Source organism: Cryptomeria japonica, chromosome 3 (genome assembly GCF_030272615.1).
Source record: "Cryptomeria japonica chromosome 3, Sugi_1.0, whole genome shotgun sequence".
Taxonomy (NCBI): domain Eukaryota; kingdom Viridiplantae; phylum Streptophyta; class Pinopsida; order Cupressales; family Cupressaceae; genus Cryptomeria; species Cryptomeria japonica.
In genome coordinates this window covers 634,329,552-634,348,800 of record NC_081407.1, presented here as the reverse complement: position 1 = coordinate 634,348,800, position 19,249 = coordinate 634,329,552, and the positions used below count along the sequence as shown (strand labels likewise).

General features: G+C 36.6%; 1 protein-coding gene across 7 annotated transcripts in view; it reads left to right on the top strand.

The window, feature by feature from the left end:
* Positions 1-19,249, top strand: part of LOC131072078 (conserved oligomeric Golgi complex subunit 3) — a 194,962-nt gene that overhangs the window by 57,450 nt on the left and 118,263 nt on the right. For all 7 annotated transcript variants that reach the window (XM_058008104.2, XM_058008105.2, XM_058008106.2 and 4 more), the window contains 6 exons: positions 1,668-1,753; positions 2,002-2,068; positions 2,204-2,266; positions 17,113-17,214; positions 17,490-17,594; positions 17,708-17,800. In XM_058008104.2, coding sequence (XP_057864087.2) covers positions 1,668-1,753; positions 2,002-2,068; positions 2,204-2,266; positions 17,113-17,214; positions 17,490-17,594; positions 17,708-17,800 — 516 coding nt within the window. The remainder of the gene's footprint in view (positions 1-1,667; positions 1,754-2,001; positions 2,069-2,203; positions 2,267-17,112; positions 17,215-17,489; positions 17,595-17,707; positions 17,801-19,249) is intronic.

The following is a 19,249-nucleotide window of genomic DNA, read 5'->3' as shown; positions in this document are numbered from 1 at the left end:
ATGGAGACCTCCTTTTACATTAGTAATTACAGAGATTTATCCTTCTTTATTGTTCAACTTGAGCAGTTGGCTGAGGCCATCGAGGGGACACTTCCTTTAATGTCTCATAGAATCCCAATGTATCGAATTTGAGATCGCAGGAGAAATTGTAATTTTTTTCTTTTATTAATATAATGGGAGCTGCCCCCAAGGCAGCTCACACGCACACACACAGATACACACACACACATACATATGTACACATATATACACATAGACATAGACATAGACATACACACACACACATATATCTATATGTATATACATATATCTATACGTATACGTATACATATACATATACATATACATATACACACACATATATATCTATATGTATACATATACATATACATATACATACACACATACATGTTAGAATTTTGTATAATATATTGCATTCAATATTAAATTTACATTAATTATTATTATTTTATGATTGGTAACACAAGAATTTTTAGCCTGGCTCAAGCTATGTGAGACCACAAATGGGGGATTTCATCCTTAGCGAGAACACACTGCATTGCTGCATATAGTCTAAAACAACAAGCTCAGTAGCCAGTAGGGGCACAAGCTCGTGAGCACACTAACCCTGCAAGGGTTGCGGCATAAAGGCATTGCACTAAAATAAATTATATTTTAAGTTCAATATAAAGCTATTAAAAATATAAAATAAAATTATATAAAATAGAATTACAAATAAAGATGAAAACTCAAATTAAAGGATAGGTGCAAATTTGTGCACCTTATTTAGGATTATTCCTTATGTGGTGGTAGTAGGGAGCCCCCAATTACCAGTGGTCCAGCAGAAACTTTGATGATAACTAGCACCACAAACTGCTAGAATCCAACAAAATGCTTCTTTCATACACCCACTGAACAGACTCATACATGCTTGTATTATCACAAAGAAAAGAATGAAGCCGTAATGGAAATTGTGGTAATTTATCATTGGGAAACTAGAACAATTGGTGGGATTTCAGTAGGAAAAATAAATGGTTTTTTCTGATGGATTTCTTGCATGATTTTTAGGAAAAATGTGCAATTTATGCCAGGATCTGACATCTTGCGATAATCACAATTTTTTCATGCAATCTGTTACTGTGGTCCTGATTACTGTATTGTAATATTGTATGGCATCATAAAATGTATTTTTGTAAGTTCCAATGACTTATTTTATGAACCCTGAACCTATAAACTAAATATTATATATATCTGTTATCATATGAGACATCAACCTAGAAAATAAATATATTAGTTATATATCATAACTGTGGTGAATTTTGCAATGGCAAGATGATAGCTACACAATTGGACACAGAGAGAAACTTTTTGTGGAGACTACTGTTTCAAATCTTTAGAAAAGGGAATAACAAACAGTGATTAGTTGCTAAAAATATGAGTATGTTGAAGTGATATAGATTAAAATTTGAGGTAACATTTGTGAATTGTACGTTTTGATCTCAACTTTCATCTTCCAGCCCCTTTGCATGTCATTGTCTTGCAGTCTTAATGTATGGTCAAATGTTTGTGATATGTCATGGAAAATATGTTTTACTCATTCAATTTCTTGTTTTTAGCTGCTATAAAGGTATAAGCTCTTTTTCTTTCTTTTGTTGCATCCGATGCAGATTGCCACACAGTTTTATTCGCCAAATATGAGTGTTGGAAGTGGTCACTTTCTTCCTCTGCTGAAGCGGCTTGATGAATGTATTTCGTAAGTAAATAGAGATCAGGAGTCAAAAACATTCTCCCATCTCCTTAAATTTATATTGAAAGAAATGTCTTACTAAGTGTAATATCAAATGGACTCTTTGCTGCAAAGTGTGCATTCAAATTTCACTAATTTTCATTTAAATTTATTTTTGTCATTTATACTCAGTTATATGTTTGAAGAGTCTGATTTTAAGTCTGCTTACATGACTCATATGAATATACATGTGGACTTTTGTTGTATCATGGAAGATATGTTGCAAACAATCCACAATATGCAGAGTCTGGCATTTACCTTGTGAAGTTCCGACAACTTCAGGTAGTTATTATCTTGATTTTACCACATGTATTAATTTGGTGGTATTATTGTCACTGACTACTCCATCAGATTACTACTCAATTTTATTTTTAGCCAATAGATACCATAGCTGGTAACATATTGTTGTTTGGACAGTCTCGAGCATTAGGAATGGTGCGCTCACATGTACTATCAGTGCTAAAGAATGCTGCTTCTCAAGTATGTACATTGATGTTTATTTAATAGGACCCAAATTTATTCCCATGTGTTTTCTTGTCAATTTGAAAATGAAATACAAGATACATTGATATGTAAAATTTATATTTTTTAATTTTTAAAGGTGTTCCTCTAAAACAAATTAAACAATCGTTGTTAAATTTTTTAAGCCTTTGTTTGTTTGTTTACACTCTAGCAACAACTTTTACCAGATTCTTCTTGGGCTTGGATATTAGGAGGGAATGGTATTGGACTAACTTGGCTACCATTTCCATCCTTCCCATCTCAAATTTTGAGTTCTAAAGATCTTTTGGGCCCATCCGCTCTTCCTACTGCACTTGAATTATGTGAGCCAATCCTTGTTCTTGCTAGCTGTAACATTAGTACATAATAAATATTTTAAATTTTTTTTTTAGGCATCTTAATTGGATTGAAATTAAAGAACTAAGTAGAGATTCTTACATAATTTGATGTACTAAAATTACCAAATAATTACTTATAATAAATAGCTCTCAAAATTAGATGTGGGGGTGTTTTTACACACATGTACTCACATACATATTAAACCAATTTTGCTAAGCTCTAAAATCTAAAAATAGAAGACATGAAAATTTTAGACCAAGTTATCAGATAATGAAAGTGACAATTAGACATAGAGTTGATTATTAGTGTATTTCCAGAACTTTGAAATTTTACATGCATGCAACTAACAAGAATTAAGAAAACTTAGGAAAAGTGAAATATCATTCATTTTTAAATATTCGTTGAGTAATTTGACCAGTGTTATTATACCTTGGGCCTTTACACTATGTTATATCTTCTAGATTTGGTTTCTTTGTTTCATTATTTTAGTAAGGGTTTGTTTACAGTTGTACTTTTCTATTGCCACTAATCTATCTTTTGAGTATCGTTGGTCTACTTTTGTCACTCATGAAACTTAATACAATCTGTTTATTTCTTTCTTTTTAAAATGATTGCTCTTCCCTTTATTTTTCGATCGGTAAATGATACTTCATATTGATAAAAATAAAATAAAAATACAGTCTCCAACATACTTTAAAAAGTTCAAATCAAAAGAAATCCATCCTCACTACAGCCACCATACAACTTAGTTCAAAATAAGCCTGATACTACATACAGAGCCTGACTAAGAAATCAAAAAACAGCGTATACGATAACTATTGAGGTGCACTAACCACCACGATCTCCTTGCCTTTCTCGCATCCATCCAAAATGCGCACACGCTGGTCCTCTTCATCAACATGATCATCATGAGCTTCCGGGGGGAAGCCAATCCACAACGACCTGCCTCCCTGGATTTTCTTGGAACCCCGAGGCCTTCCACGCTTCTTTTTCGGTGAAGAGCCCGAACTAGAATCCCCACCCACTCTCCTTGCATTGGAAGGGTTCCATTTCTCCAATTCCATGCGAATGTCCGCCTTCTCCCACGTCCGGATGTACTCCTGCACCCCATGCATTCCAATTTGGGCCAATGCTCTGCGAACTTCCTTGCTACAAATCGCGCTCCATAGAAGAAAAGGTCACAAGGGGGGAAGAAACTCACTGGAATGCAACCACACTCCGTTCGGGCACACATCCTTCACCATCCCGCGCCAACCGTATGAAACTCTCCAATCCATCCCTCCAGTCCTCCTTTACACTGTTAGATACCACCCAGTGAACTCTATCAACCCCCACCAGCTCAAAAGCCCAAGCAACAAACATAGACGCGATATTTGAACTCTCCCCGAATGTACTCATCTCCAAGAACAATTTTCACTCTGTTGAGGAAGTCTTGGTCTTCAAACCTGAATACATTAGAAAGTTGCTCATCTGAAATGGCGCTCCAAAAAGCCACCATAGGACGTGTCGCCCTTAGGGAAAAATTCGGCTCCATGACAACACTAAAACAACCACAACCGACAATATTTGATACAAGCACATTCTCTTCCATAATGCTCTTTACCGTACGGCTAAATTGGATGCCTATTGTTATGTTTGATAATATTTGTTATCCGACAAGGTATTAATTAATTGTATTGAGTGGGTTGTTAGTCTCGAGTGGTTATGTGTCGGTTGGTTGACGGTTGTGTACCTCTCGGCAACCGTCGGGTCCTTTAAATATGTCATGTATTGTCAAGGAAGGGGGATGGTATTGTCGGATCTAGTGTAATCCTCGGCCGACCATCTTTGGTCTCTTCTCTGTAATAATTGAATGTGCGAATAAAGATATATTTTCTGCCGTGTCTGGTATGCATTGTCATGTACATTATCATTTCTTGTACTTAACTTACTAGTTGTACCAACAAACAATCTTGTAGTATCCTAGATGGTAGTACCTGCCAGTAGTAATTTTGACTTTAAACAAGAATTCATGTACTCAAACATGTCACTTGAAATCTCCTTTTAATGAAATTCTTTTCCATCACTCAAGGAGACACAATGATCACCTCATGCCTTGCATATTTTGATTTTGACCAAAAGCATTCTCACATTTTTGAGCTTTCAGTGATCTCTTTATCGATGGATGTTCATTCTTTGCCATTCTAAAAGTAATTGAAATTGAAAATTATTCAATCTCCCTACATTGAGGCATATAGAAAAGGACAACAGAAACAACATAGACCAACAAGGCAAATATAACTATTTGAATGAACAGAGAAATGAGATTTTAGCTTTAAAACTTGACACATTATGTGAACCGTACGGCTGAATTGCTTTCGGCTGATGTGAACCGTTTAGCGTATAGTATTAACTTCTTCGGGGCATCTCCACCAGGCTCTACAGCATCCAATTTCAGATCCTCGCCTTGTGAATCTTCTTCGTACACCTCAGATACTTCCCCATTCCCACTCAGCGGCCTCTGTTCATACGATACATGCTCACTTAGTAATTGTTCGTACAACCCAGACACACCAACGCCGGATGTGCACAGATGAATATCATACGATGGACTTTGTACTTCCTCAATTTGGCCAATTTGTAGCATGTTACAGTCGGGGTGGGAAACTTCATAATCCTCCATTTGCCAGTGGAATAATCCATTAAGAGAACTCGTCTCATCTTCAGAGCAATCTTCTAGTTTGAGCACCCCTTCATCGTTGGGTTTCATGCCTTTCCTTCCTCTGTCCATACCTAACTCTCCACCCTCAGAGTCTGAGGGTGCCATTTTTTCACTCACCGCCTGGTTCCTCAAGTCAATGACATGCTTCCTCTCATCACTCTTGATCGAGAGTGTGTTTCTCTTCCAGTTATGATTCGCCTTGGCAGTAACCAACCATCCCCTCCCAAGGAGTGCATCGTACGCCTTCTTCTAAAACCGGATAACTACAAAGTCCAAGAAAAATTGTTGTGTCCCAATCATTACTTTTTGTGCCATCAATGTTCTGAACGACTGGATGTCGTGCTGGTCCGCACCTACCAAGTGGAAGGTTGGCGGCCAAAGCTTCGGCTTCCCCAGACATGTTCATGTGTCTTCTGGTAGTACTTTTACTCCCGAGCCTCCATCGACAATGGTGTTTGTCAACTTCTTCCCCATTATTTCCATCTCGACAATCGCCGACTTCCTCCTGATGCTCATCGCCAACAACATTGGATCACTGGATTCATTCCCTTTGGCTGATGGTTTTTTCCGTAAGTTCCTCCTTGTGTGGCTTACATTGGTTCTGGAAGACTGTGTCGTCACTGACTGTGTTGGTAATTGCCATTCTCAGTTGCGGCATAGTTTGAAGAAGGTCTGCCACCTTGATGGGTACAGTTGTTTGTAGTACCTGCCGGACCATGTTCTTCTCTGACTCCCGCAATGACATACTTGCAGTTCCATTGGAAGTGACTGGTTCCTTTGCCAACACTTGTTCTACTTCGTCTTGTTCCTTTTCCGTACCAGAGTTTGAATACATCGCCTTCTTTGTTTGTGCTCTTGTGATGACTAAAACTGCGGCCTCTTGTTCCTCCATGTCCAGCATATTAATACCCTTCTGATTCGGGCAGTTGGTGTCTTCATGGTCACTTGGTCCACACCATTTGCACAATAATTGTATGTTGTCTTTCTTGTTATGACAATCTCTCGCAAAGTGTCCCCATTCACTACATTGTCGGCATTGTATGATAGGATGTCCTCTGGAGTCGTACTGTATTTGGTTTCGTCCTCGTTGATTTCCATAACCACTTGGCGATACAGTGTGTGATTTCGATGGGCTGGACTCTCCCTGTGTGAAGAGTACTTGTGTACTTCTCATCTTCAAGTTGTACGAGCTCTCCTTGATTGAATGCCCCAACACTTGGCAAATTTCACAAAACATATTTCTAGGACAATTACCTTTCGTGTGCCCCTCCCTTTTGCACTCAATACATCATAGTTCATTACCTTCATTGCTGGTTCCTTTCTCAGCCTTCAATTCTTTCATCATTCTCAACATATCCCGTCGCAAGGCTCGTACGGTTTTGGATTCTTCGTCACTGCTACCTTCGGTGCTCTCATCATCATTGGTCTTCCTCTTCTCTCGAGAGGAGGTTTTATTTTCATTCTCGATGTCCATCGCTCGATTGTACGCATCGGCATATGAGGACAGAGGCACTACTTTCATCTTCTTGCGCAGTGAGGGTATCAATTCCTCCGTGAACCACCTCTTCTTCAACCCGTCGGCTGGCTGGTTTTCCATCTTGTTCAACAGTTCTTTGAGCCTACGGTTGTAAGCGCGTACACTCTCATTTTTCGCTTGCTTAGTATTATAGATTTCGGCCACGATCTCATTATCATCCTTCAAGAGTTTGAATTCCTCCTGGAATGCCTTCTTCAGATCACTCCATCTCGTCTGGTGCTGGGCGTCGAGGTTTGTGTACCAGTCAATGGTGATCCCCTGAAGGGTGGCGAGAAATGCCTTCAGCCAGTAGTCCCTGTCATTGTGGCCATTTGCCTCCCAAATGGTTATGCATGTTTTGCAATGCCGTACCGGGGCCTCTGACCTGTCTCTCGTGAACTTCGGCAGTTTTTGCTTCTCCTGGGTGTTCAACATTATTTTCACTTGGAAGATACGTGTGTATTTGCCTCTTGTGTCGGACCTGGGTGGTCTATTTTGACCGCTACGTTCCAGTGCTTTCCCTGCACTCTCGGCCACGCAGGCATCCTCTACACGTCCACCTTCAGCGTCCCCAACACTTCGAGTACCTCCAGGTGTGTCGGACTTGAGTGAACTGTTCCAGCCGCTACGTTCTGGTGCTTTCCTTGCACTCTCAGACACGCGCACATCCTCTACACGTCCACCTCTAGCGTCCCAACACTCTGAGTACTTCCAGGCTTCGACTCGTCTTTGTGCTCCCTCTGGCCGAGGGTCGGCAAATCACCTAATCGCTTGGTCTTGACCACCCTGTGGCCTCTTCTCACCTTTGATGGGATCTACGGACATGAATCACTCAAGGTTGACCCGATTTCTTCCCTGGCAATGGCGCCAAAATGTTTGCTGGTACAACTGGTAAGTTAAGTACAGGAAATAATAATGTACATGACAATGCATACCAGACATGGCAGAAAATATATCTTTATTCGCACATTCAATTATTACAGAGAAGAGACCAAAGATGGTCGGCCAAGGATTACACTAGATCCGACAATACCATCTCCCTTCGTTGACAGTACATGACATATTTAAAGGACCCGACGGTTGCCGAGAGGTACACAACCGTCAACCAACCGACACGTAACCACCCGAGACTGACAACCCACTCAATACAATTAATTAATACCTTGTCCGATAACAAATATTATCAAACATAACAATAGGCAATTTATGCCGACAACAAAGATTAGACCAAATGCATTACAAACATCATATAGAAAGATTAACTATTCATCTGTCCTAGTATAAAATGTTGATCATAAACAAAGTTTGCTGTATTAACCCCAAAGTGAACCAAATAACATGAATAAATCAGCTTAACTATGAAACAACAATATAATACCTTGTATGAATGATTTAGAATTCTGGTGCAGGTCTGATAGCATTCTATTGCTACTGATAAATTGCCAAACCAGAACTGAAGACACTGAGAGCACACTTTAAACTGCTGAAGACAATAGCCAGAAGCACCCAACACAAACTAGAACTTGTACACCAATCCAAATTGTACGACCAGTGTCATATGCCGTCATTGACCGTTATATATAGCCTATATTAAGCGATCATTATTATTAATTAATAAAATAATTATCAACGAATGGTTATTTGAAATTATTAAATATTTAATTATTTATTCAAGATTATTATTAAATTAATATTTAGTATTTATTATGAATAATATTCTTGAAATATTCTAACTATAAACATTTGGGTATATTATAAATTATACATATTAATAAAACATAAACATAAACAGTAATTATTGAAATTAATAATCTTATGTTAATTAATTAAGAATAATTATTATTTATGATATTTATGATTGCCGTCAGATAGAGAAAGGTGAAAAGGCATTCGCTGCCACAGATAGACATGACTCTCTAAGGAGTCTTTCCCCCATCGTAGGGGATATAAGGAGAGGAGAAGGTGGTAGGAAAAAGGGCCGGTGGAGAATAGGCAATGGGATACGATATATAAACGAAGAAAGAACTGACCAGATCGGAACTGCTATTCGATTACAGGCAGTAACATCTTATTATTGGAAATGCACTTAATATATATGATATGGGAAGGCTGAGAAGGTCTTCATACATAATTTAATAAATATTAATAATAATATAATAATTATGATTTGGAGAAATATCAATAATAATATAATAATTATGATTATGAACTGCTCTGCAGTGATATGCTTACATTGAAGTGTCAATAATAAGATAAACAAATAGGACAATTCAGATTGATAATTATGTAATATCAGAGACATCAATAATATGTTCTTAAACTGTCCAAATCACAATCAGCTCTATACCTTCTATTCCCTAAGGGAGATGGGTGCTGTTAGGGAAGTGCAGAGTAAAATCATTCCAGTAGAGAGCGCCAAGGGTGAAAGAACTCATGATCCTGTAATCTGGGCTGCGGGTCCCAAGGGTGAATGGATTGAGTTCCAGTAATCTGGGCTGGGGGTACCAAGGGTGAATGGATTGAGTTCCAGTAATCTGGGCTGCATTAAGGAGGTGGTGTCAAGCGCCCTAGGTAGCCAAGCCCTCTTCTTGGAATGAGGTTAGAAAGGCTTGGGTTTAGGCTGGTTGATGGCATCATAAATTGTAAAAATTAGTTAATTATTCTTAATTAATATAGTTAGAAGGTAGTAACATAGATGTTGCTCTTGGGAATTAACAGCTTATAACTTGGGGACATTACAACTGGCAAGAAAAACAACCCAATACATCAAGGAACACCTCCAAAATGCTTGCGCTATTGAAGATGATAGGAACCTATTGATTAATGAAACTTGACTAGAATAAAAAATTATAAGATTCTCTTAAAACTAGAATTTGCATTGTAACTCCTAAAGATCCAAAACCCATCTCAAACATCCTGAAACTGATCTCAAACATTCTGAAACTATATACATGAAATATAACTTAAAGTATAAGGAAGTAAATGTCCATATACTTAAATGGATATTTCATTCCCAAACACTAAGAGACATCTCAACACAGAATGATAGTCATATTGAAGCATGTGCAAGTCTGCAACAAAGTTTTCAGCGACTGGTATAGTAGGTACAGTGAGATGTACGACTCCCTTTTGACCATGCAAACACCAAAAGTTAGCCAAACTGGAGGAAAAGGCAATGCTTGATCTTTTAAAAGCTCACCCCCAACTACAGTTACTACTCAACATATGAAGGTATGGTCTCCCCACCAAACTCCTTCAAAAACTCATGAAACTCAACAGCAACATCATTAGCAAACCCAAAAATAACTAATCAAAACACATTGAATATCTCCATCTTCGAAGCATCCGACTAAAACTATACTTGCCAGTGTACTTGTGACCTCTCTATGAAGCCACCAAAACCAGGTACGAGGGATTTTGTCTCCAAAACCAGGCAGGAGGGGTTTTGTCTCCAAAACCATTATTTTGAAGAAAGTTGGAGATGAACACAAGTTCTCTCTGAAGTAGAAACAGATATCATAACATGGCTAACCCCGACAATGAGCTCTCAATCTCCTTTTATAACATTCTAGAGGGAATAAAATTATTTTTTTGTATCCTCCACAAACTCCTTTTTTCAAATTAAATAATAAGCCTTTGAGGGAGTAAAGTCCCCCATGTGCCTAGGCATCCCATTGCAGGCACAACTTAAAAAACTTTTAAATAAATAATTATATCTTAGTCGCATTCTTAATATTTTCTCATTAGGACAACTTTTATAATTATTTAATAATTCAATAAATCACCCAAGTTGCAGAAAGCATGAAAATGGGACAAATATAAAATTCTGACCATACCAATACGTCATTGAAGACTTTGGACGATGAATTAAAGCAATTTGGTGACTGTCTAAAAATAACATGCTCCTCCAAGAAGTTTGGAGAGATCCCAAAAAGTCAAAATTGCATTTTGAAAGCATTATGAGGCTTACCATGATCATTTGAGCTCACTGCCATGAGAAAAACTACTGCTTGACCAATCTTGTGCTCTCCAAGAAAGTTGAAGTTCTCCTTTGTTTACCAATTAGCCTACAAGAAAACTCAGAGAATAAACTAATTGTTCACAAACCAGTTATGCCTGAAAAGGTGATATTTTACTTGGCTGTTAATTATTATTTGGTTCTCCAAGGAACATTAATTTTACAACCATCTCCTATCAATCCCATCATACTTGTTTATTCTTCAACCTATTTTATTGTTTCTTACCTTCTAGTCTGAATCTAAAATTCATTTTTTGCTATTTGGATAATGAAAGCTCTTCTGGCTTAATATCAACACAAATAACAATTTAACATGATCCATGGCTATCTGAATTAGTGAGTCATGCACTTGTAGGTAAGTTGGTTTTGAATTGTCTGAAGCAAAAACAAAAACAAAAGGATGAGTTTCCAGTAATGGTGCAAAAGATGGTTATGTATATGTATTTTGGGCTTCTTTGTTTCTTGCATGAATCTCCACTAGAAAACATCAGTAAGATTGCCTTGGTTGTGCCTACTATAAATATGGCAAGGTGATATAAATTTAGTTATTACTTATTTCACATGTGACATTTAGGCTTATATGCAGGAATTATTCGATCTTACAAATTGTTCATTGTGAATATATTAGATTTGAATTTATTTATTATTTTGTAAATTTGTAGTGATTATTAAAAGTGCATTTTCAAGATAGAGAGACGGAGCTTCCTTGTCAGTGGCACAGGTTGAAGTGCCTTCAGTATGATGGATTGTTTGAACTTTGAGTAGTTAATTACATACAATTGAGAAACACAAGACAACAAAGCATGCTAAGTTAGCACCTGAATGTAACCACACAGTGTTAGCAATAAAAACATAACAGATTGTGGATGGAAGAAGACCTCACCAAACCACACATGATGAAGGTGTCTCTATTTTCAGACTATTTGATTTGCCACCTTCTGGCCCAAAATGAAGACCAATAATCTCAATTGTAGTAATTTCAATCACTTAAGTTGCCATTTAAGCATGTGTCCCCCAGAAATGACTTACAAATGTCATAGCCAAAGGTACCATAATACAAACATCTTTGCATGTCAATCTGCATGATTATATACAGTTCCAAATAATGGGATGATTTTCATATGATTGATATAACAACAATATTCAATCATGGTATGACACATATATGCTCAATAATAGGAGTGATGGACAAATTATAGTTGTCCGTCTATAACTTATTATATCAACATCTGGCTATAAAACCACCATACTAGCAGCATATAATACAATGAAATAGATCAACAACAAAGAGATAACAAAGCTCCATTTGGGCATAATATATTAGTCATCATTGCCAAATTGAAAAGTAAAATGCAACGGAATAGAAAAGAAATAACTACAGAAAAAAGAAGTCTATCTAGGATATGCAAGAATATAAATAGTTGAAAAGTAGAATGTCTTCATTAATATCTATACGGTTGATGTATGTGGAGATCCCCAATCATGCCATGACAATTAGTACAGTCAGGAAGTAAGGGATAATTGTAACTATTGAGTCAGTGATAAATTCAAATTCAAGTGGGTCATAACATAGTAATCAATGAAATTTCTATATTAATGTCCCCATTTTTGTGCCTTCTTGTTATGTGAGCGTTGGCTTAGTTTTGAGGTTTTTGTGGCGTCTAGTGATGGTTTGGAGTTTAGTTGGTGCTCTAGTTAGTGACAACGCTCTTTGTAGCGTTTTTTTCTTTTGGATCTTTCTGGGTTTGTTCTCCTCGGTTCTTGGAGAACACTGCTATAGCATGTGCTTGTTTCAGCACCAGTTTTTCTATGTTTATTCTCTTTAGTCCTTGGAGAACACTGCTATTTAAAGTAAGTTCTTGTTTTGACACCAATCATCATCCTTTAGCATTAGTTATGTTCTGGCATCATTGATTTGCATTTTTGGTGTCTTGGCAAGTTTTTTGTAAGGTGGTTGATAATATTCTAATATTTTCACTAAAGTAATAAAGTGATGTTTTATTACTCATTTTAGTGTTAAAATATTTAAAAGGTATTTTTTTTGCTCCCCAAGTTGGATGCCTAAGAGATGTGGGGAACTTTAAGTTGTTTTAAAATGTTATGGGGTTTTTTTCGAGGGAATATAAAATATTTGAATTTTAAAATGCCCTAATTCCCCCCAAACTCAATAAATTGGAGTTTTGGTTCTCATTTTTATTGTTCAAATGTTGCACACATAAAAGAATGTTGCTGGAAAGAATAGGGAAGTTCTTCCGGGATTGATTGAGGACGGAAACCGTTGTCAAATACATTGGTTTTGATGGTAAAAGATCCATCTTAGCTGGTTTGGTATTTTCACACAAGAAACACATTGACTTTCATGGGGTTTGGTAATCCATGGTTTTGAAAATGATGAAGATTTTTAGGGTATTTTGATTTCAAGTTTTGGAGTTTGTGTTGTTGATGATTTGTATAGGCCTCTATGTTGTTTTTTTCTAGCTGGCCGTACTTTCTCCCATGTTGGCCGTACCCTACAAAATGGATGTGTGAGCTAGGGTTTTGATCAGAATTTTGTGGGTATCTTCTTGGTGGTATTTTGAATTTCAGACTTGTTGCATACTCCATTTTGCCATTTTGGTGATGTTCCATTGAGCTGGATGTATTCTTACTTTTTGGTTATCTTCGCTGGGTGATGGTGGAGAGTTTGGGGGTTGGAATAAGGTGTTTGGGTAGCTGTTGCAGATTGTGTGGAGTTTAATCAGACCTGTTCATTGCTGCCTTTCATCTTTAAGCCTTCCGAGATCTTTGACCTGGGTATTCCGTGAGGGTTGAATATAGTATTTGAAGCTTGGAGGGACGTGAAGGAGTGACTTGTTGATGGGAAACAAATGCAACAATGAATGCCATACTTGCAGCCACCTGGAGTTTGTTGATTGCAGCAGTTAATAGGCAGCATGTTAATTGATTACCCTTTCAATAAACTGGTTATTATGTTGATTGATGCCATTCTTGTTTGAACTGAAAGATGCCATCAAGCCATTTTCATATGTTTTCCTGAACAACAGTGCCCTTGATATTGAAAACTTAATAGCAGAAATTTATATCAGAACTTAGTGATATCAGATTTATCGTATTCTGTGTTCATTGATGTTCCATTTTCGACAAGTAATGCAATGCAAACTATAGCCATCATTATGTCAACAAATAAACTTCTTGTGCAAGAGCATGTTGTGGTTTGATAAACAATTGTCAACAAAAAATTAAGGGGTGATATTACAGAGTTGTTCCTGCATGATCAATTTCCACTTCCGTTGTCTTGGCAAGTTTTCTGTATGGTGGTTGATAATATATTAATATTTCTCTAAACTAATAAAGTGATGTTTTATTATCCACTTTATTGTTTAAACTTTAAATAAATAAAAGGTGTTTTTCCATTCCCCAAGTTGGATGTCTAGGAGATGTGGGGGATTTAGTTGTTTTAAAACCTTATGGGGGCATTTTTGAAGAAAAATAAAATATTCGAATTTTAAAATGCCCTAATTCTCTCCAAACTCGATAAATTGGAGTTTTGGCTCTTATTTCTCTCATTCAGAGTTTTACACATACTGAGATGCTGCTTGAGTGAACAAATTAATTTTTATAAGGTTTATTGAGGACATAAACCCTTGTCAATATTCACTAGTTTCGATGGTGAAAGATCCATCCTAACTGGTTTGGTGTTTTCACTTAGGAAACACCTTCGTTTTCATACTTATTTTTGGGTTGGGGATTGCGGAAAAGAAGAGATTCAAGGTGTTTTTTTGGTTGCAGGTTCTGGGTTTGTTTGTTTGTGTTTGTAGGGATTTCTTGTGGAGTTTTTGCAGGTCTTAATCCAATTTCCAGAACTTGTTTTGCTTTTTGTTTTTTGGAATTAAATTCAATCTTCAAATCCCTTGTGGGTTGTCTCTTTAATGACGGTGGCGATGAGGTTAGGATTGTTTTTCAGGGTATTTGCTGCTGATATGAATTAATTTTTGGAGGCTAACCCCTTGAGCAGTCCATACCTTCGCTAGGGAGCTGGCATGTGAGTTTTAGGGGCCTGTCGATCTGATTTTGGGAGGTTTTTTACCCAACAAGGAGACCTCTGGGCTTTGGCATTGGATTGCAGTTGTTTAATGCTTGGTTTCAGTTCAGTCTGAGGTGTTTTGGTGGAGTTTGCAGGTCGCCCCTGCCTTGTGTCATGGACTTAGGACTGCCCAGAACTTCAGTTTGAGCAATCAGACCTGGAAATGATGTTTAGTCGCAATTTGGAAGTCATTCTTCATGAGCTGGAAGCTGTTATTAAGAGTTTATCATAGCTGGAAGTGTTACATAACTGTTGGAAGGGTTTAAAGTGTCCTTGAAGGCTGATTTTAGCTGCAGATTTAAGAACAGCAGCACTTTCATCAGATTTATTGTTTATTGAAGGACTGGCATGATCAATTGTACTATGACCTCACTGTACTTTCACTTGGTTAATTTAATGTACTTTCACTTGGTTAATTTAATTTACTTTCACTTGAAGGCTGATTTTAGCTGCAGATTTAAGAACAGCAGCACTGTCATCAGATTTATTGTTTATTGAAGGACTGGCATGATCAATTGTACTATGACCTCACTGTACTTTCACTTGGTTAATTTAATGTTAATATGCTTCTTTGTTTTGGAGCCTTAGAGTTGAATGTTCAGTTGTACTATGACCAGCTTATGTGATTGAAAACTCATAATTAGAATCTAGTCAGCCTGGAAACCTATTTGTTTGTGATGAGTTTCATATGATGTAATGTGTATGTAATGATAATCCATTTGATTCTTTAAGTAGCAAGTTATATGAAAGCAATTGAAAATACCAATGAAACTAAATAACAGAAATTTATGACAGCAAAGGGAGTTTGGTATGTTCATCACTTGTCAATCGTAGAATTCAATGTATTTTCAGTTTGTAACTCCATTGTATGTCTGTTGGGTGAAAAGTAACATTTTCTTGAGATGCATGAATGTGCCTCGAACTAGTAGAAGCAGAAGAATACAAATGCCAAAACTATAATAGACCATGTAACAACAAACAACCTTCATATGCCAGTGTGTGTTGTTATTGTTGGCAAAAATTTCCAAATAAATAAATCGGGGTGTTCTTACATCTATTCATGCTTTTCTGTTTACTGTGGTATATTTATGATGACCAACATTTATTCTACATCACTCGCTCCTCTATGATTGCTAGCATCCTTGATGATATTGGTCGGTGGATGTGTAGGGAGTTCATGGTGGAGCTGTCATACATTGAATGCAGTTAGTATTTGTTGGAGCTAGAAATATTTGCAACAATATAGATTGATGATATCAAGATCTTGGAAATAGAGTTCATGAAAAGAAACAAAGGTTGATTTCACATTCAATGTGTTGATCAGACTGCAGATTCAGTTTTATTGGTTTGGTCCCCCAATAATTTTGAGCTTCCATGAAAATATCTAGGGTTGCACGAAACATAAATGCTAAGTAAATATCTTGTATTCATAAAATTTACTTTCATTTCTTGAATCTTTCTTTGTAGGGGTTCCAAATAGAATATATGTAGTAGCTGTGATTAAAGTAGCTAGGTATTTATGTTCCGAATCAAACTATGTTATGTAGTCCATATCGTATAGCTTATAGTCCACATGGTATTGATCAGCTAGGTATTTATTTTCTGAATTAAACTATGTTATGTTGTCTATATGTTGATTGAATGCTACAGAAGTTTCATTCTCTTAGCACTGACCAGGGTTCAATTCCTTTTATGGCCAAATAACATGGGTCCCATTCCAAGGACAAAAAGAGTGTTTTCCAATAAAAAAGGAACATTGTTATGTAGATAACATGTTGATTGAATGCTACAGAAGTTTCATTCTCTTAGCACTGACCAGGGTTCAATTCCTTTTATGGCCAAATAACATGGGTCCCATTCCAAGGACAAAAATAGTGTTTTCCAATAAAAAAAGAACATTGTTATGTAGATAACATTTTGAGTATGTTCAAATTAATGAAGAATCTATGATAATGTTAAATGTTTAGTTTCCTTCGGATTTTGGATGTTATATTTTAATGTCATGTACCATTTGAGGGAATGCCAATATGAAGTTAATAGCATTTCTTCTTTTCCTGTCTGTTTCTGATTACCATATACTGCTAGAACCTCATAAGTATCAAAATATGTCATCTCTTTACAGTGTACTTGGTAACTAAGGAAGCTTGACAATCTGAAATTATATCAGGTACAAGTAGCTATTAGAGAGAATGTTAGCAGAAAGAATGCCATTTCTGAAGGTGCAGAGACATCTGTTCTTTATGTACGCTTCAAAGCAGCAGCCAATGAGGTAAGTGTTAGCATTTAAACTTAGAATCTGCTTAGTGGTGCAACGGGAAGATCTCTTATTTTTTAAATTTTAATTGCAGTGAGTCACTTGGTCATGATAAATGCATATCTCTACTTTGATATATTCTGTTTCACTCTCTTCTTTTGGGCATAACTTAGAGACAAGACAGGTTAATCCCATGCTGATCTGGTTTTCTCAACTTGTAATTTTAAACTGACAAACAAGTAATGTTGTTTCCTTCATGAGGTAAATATATTTTTTATGTTGTTTCGCAGATGAAGCCTGTCATGGAAGAGATTGAGACCAGATCTTCAAGGAAAGAATATGCACAAATTCTTGCAGACTGTCACACTCTCTACTGTGAACAACGACTTTCATTGGTAGGTGATTTTAAGAACTTGGGTGTGTAATTGTGAACAACATTTACCTCTCGAATAAGTTTCATTGTTCAGCTAGGAATACATGCATCTTCTTGATGACACATGCACTTCAGGTAAAGGGCATTGTACATCAGCGGATCACTGAATATGCAAAAAAGGAGCCACTATCCTCATTAACTAGATCAGGTTGTGCGTATCTTATGCAGGTATGTTTGTAGGCCCTTTTTAACTATTTATCTTTTTACTTTATTATATGCATGTACTTGTAGACTTGTAGTTTATCATTATCTTTAGTCCAATGTAATACATAAAAAGATACAATATTTACATTTTATAATGGTCATTGCTGGAGAGGTGGTCAATTGGATTGCCTACTAATAGTTTTACTAACGATAACGTTTCTGTTCGAACTTATAACACCTAGTGACCTACACATCCAATATAGCATTTCTAGCCAATTTAGTGTCCACATGCAAAGAAGGAACTGAATAAAAGAGCATGATATCACCCAAGCACATACCCAAGGGGTTGGTTGCCACATTATCAATTGAAAACTAAAGATAAAAGTGCTTCTAAGTGAAAGGATAATTCAATGTTGTAATTAATTAAGGAGAGGAATACTCCATATATAGAAAATACAATATAGAAATTTCTAAATAGAAACAATGAACAGAAAATAGAAACACAAAAGACAAAAAGGAAACTTCTTAAAACTAACTAAAAATTGAAGACATAAAAGGAGGTTTCTAAATACTAACTAAATGACTAAGATGCCCATTATATCAATATTACAATATTATTCTAATACCTTCCCTTAATGGTCATTCTACTAACTACCCTACAGAAGATGTGACATTATTTGTAGGTTATTTGGCCACAAATGCATAGAAGGCTGTCCCCTTCTCCTCAAAATTCTCTACGACATTGTTGTGACGTTTTCAGATCGCCCCATTGCAAATGGGGACCCCCCACTTTTTGCTTTTTAGGGTAGTCATTTTGTTAGTTTGCTTGGCTTGGCAGTAGTTTCTTTAGTCATTAACCTTTGCAAATAGGTCTTAGGGTTTATGAGATTTACAATGTCAAGGATGCAAAAGTTTGATTTGTATTCATGAGAATCAAATTTCTACTATTCCTTTTGATTTGAGCGAAAATGATGAAATTATTGCAAGATTGATGTGGACTTTGTGATGAACAGGTGAAAAGTCCCTATCCCCATCGATTTTCCACTCCTGGGGAGAGAGTTGAAACAAAGGATTACAAAAGTCCCTAGGAAAATCAATTTTCCACTTGAGGGATTGGATGAGCAAAGTAATTTGAACAAGGAAGAAATCTAAGGATCAAAAGGTCCTTATGGAAATCAAACTTCCACTAGGAGTAAATTCATAGGGACTAATTTGTCCCTATTGAAATTGAATTTCCATGCTTGTGACAATAAATAGCTTGTTGCTTGAAACTGTGCCTGACTTCTAGGCATTCAACATCTGTGGTTTTGGGAGAATTAGAAAGTGCAGAGTGACAATAACAATATGTTATGTTTATTAGAATAATATCTTTCTCTTTGTGTTATTAATGGTCATTTAAGTTGTTTCTCATTTCGCCTGTAGTTAATGATTGTTTCTTTTAGAAACATCATCTTTGTAACACTATTTAAAGGA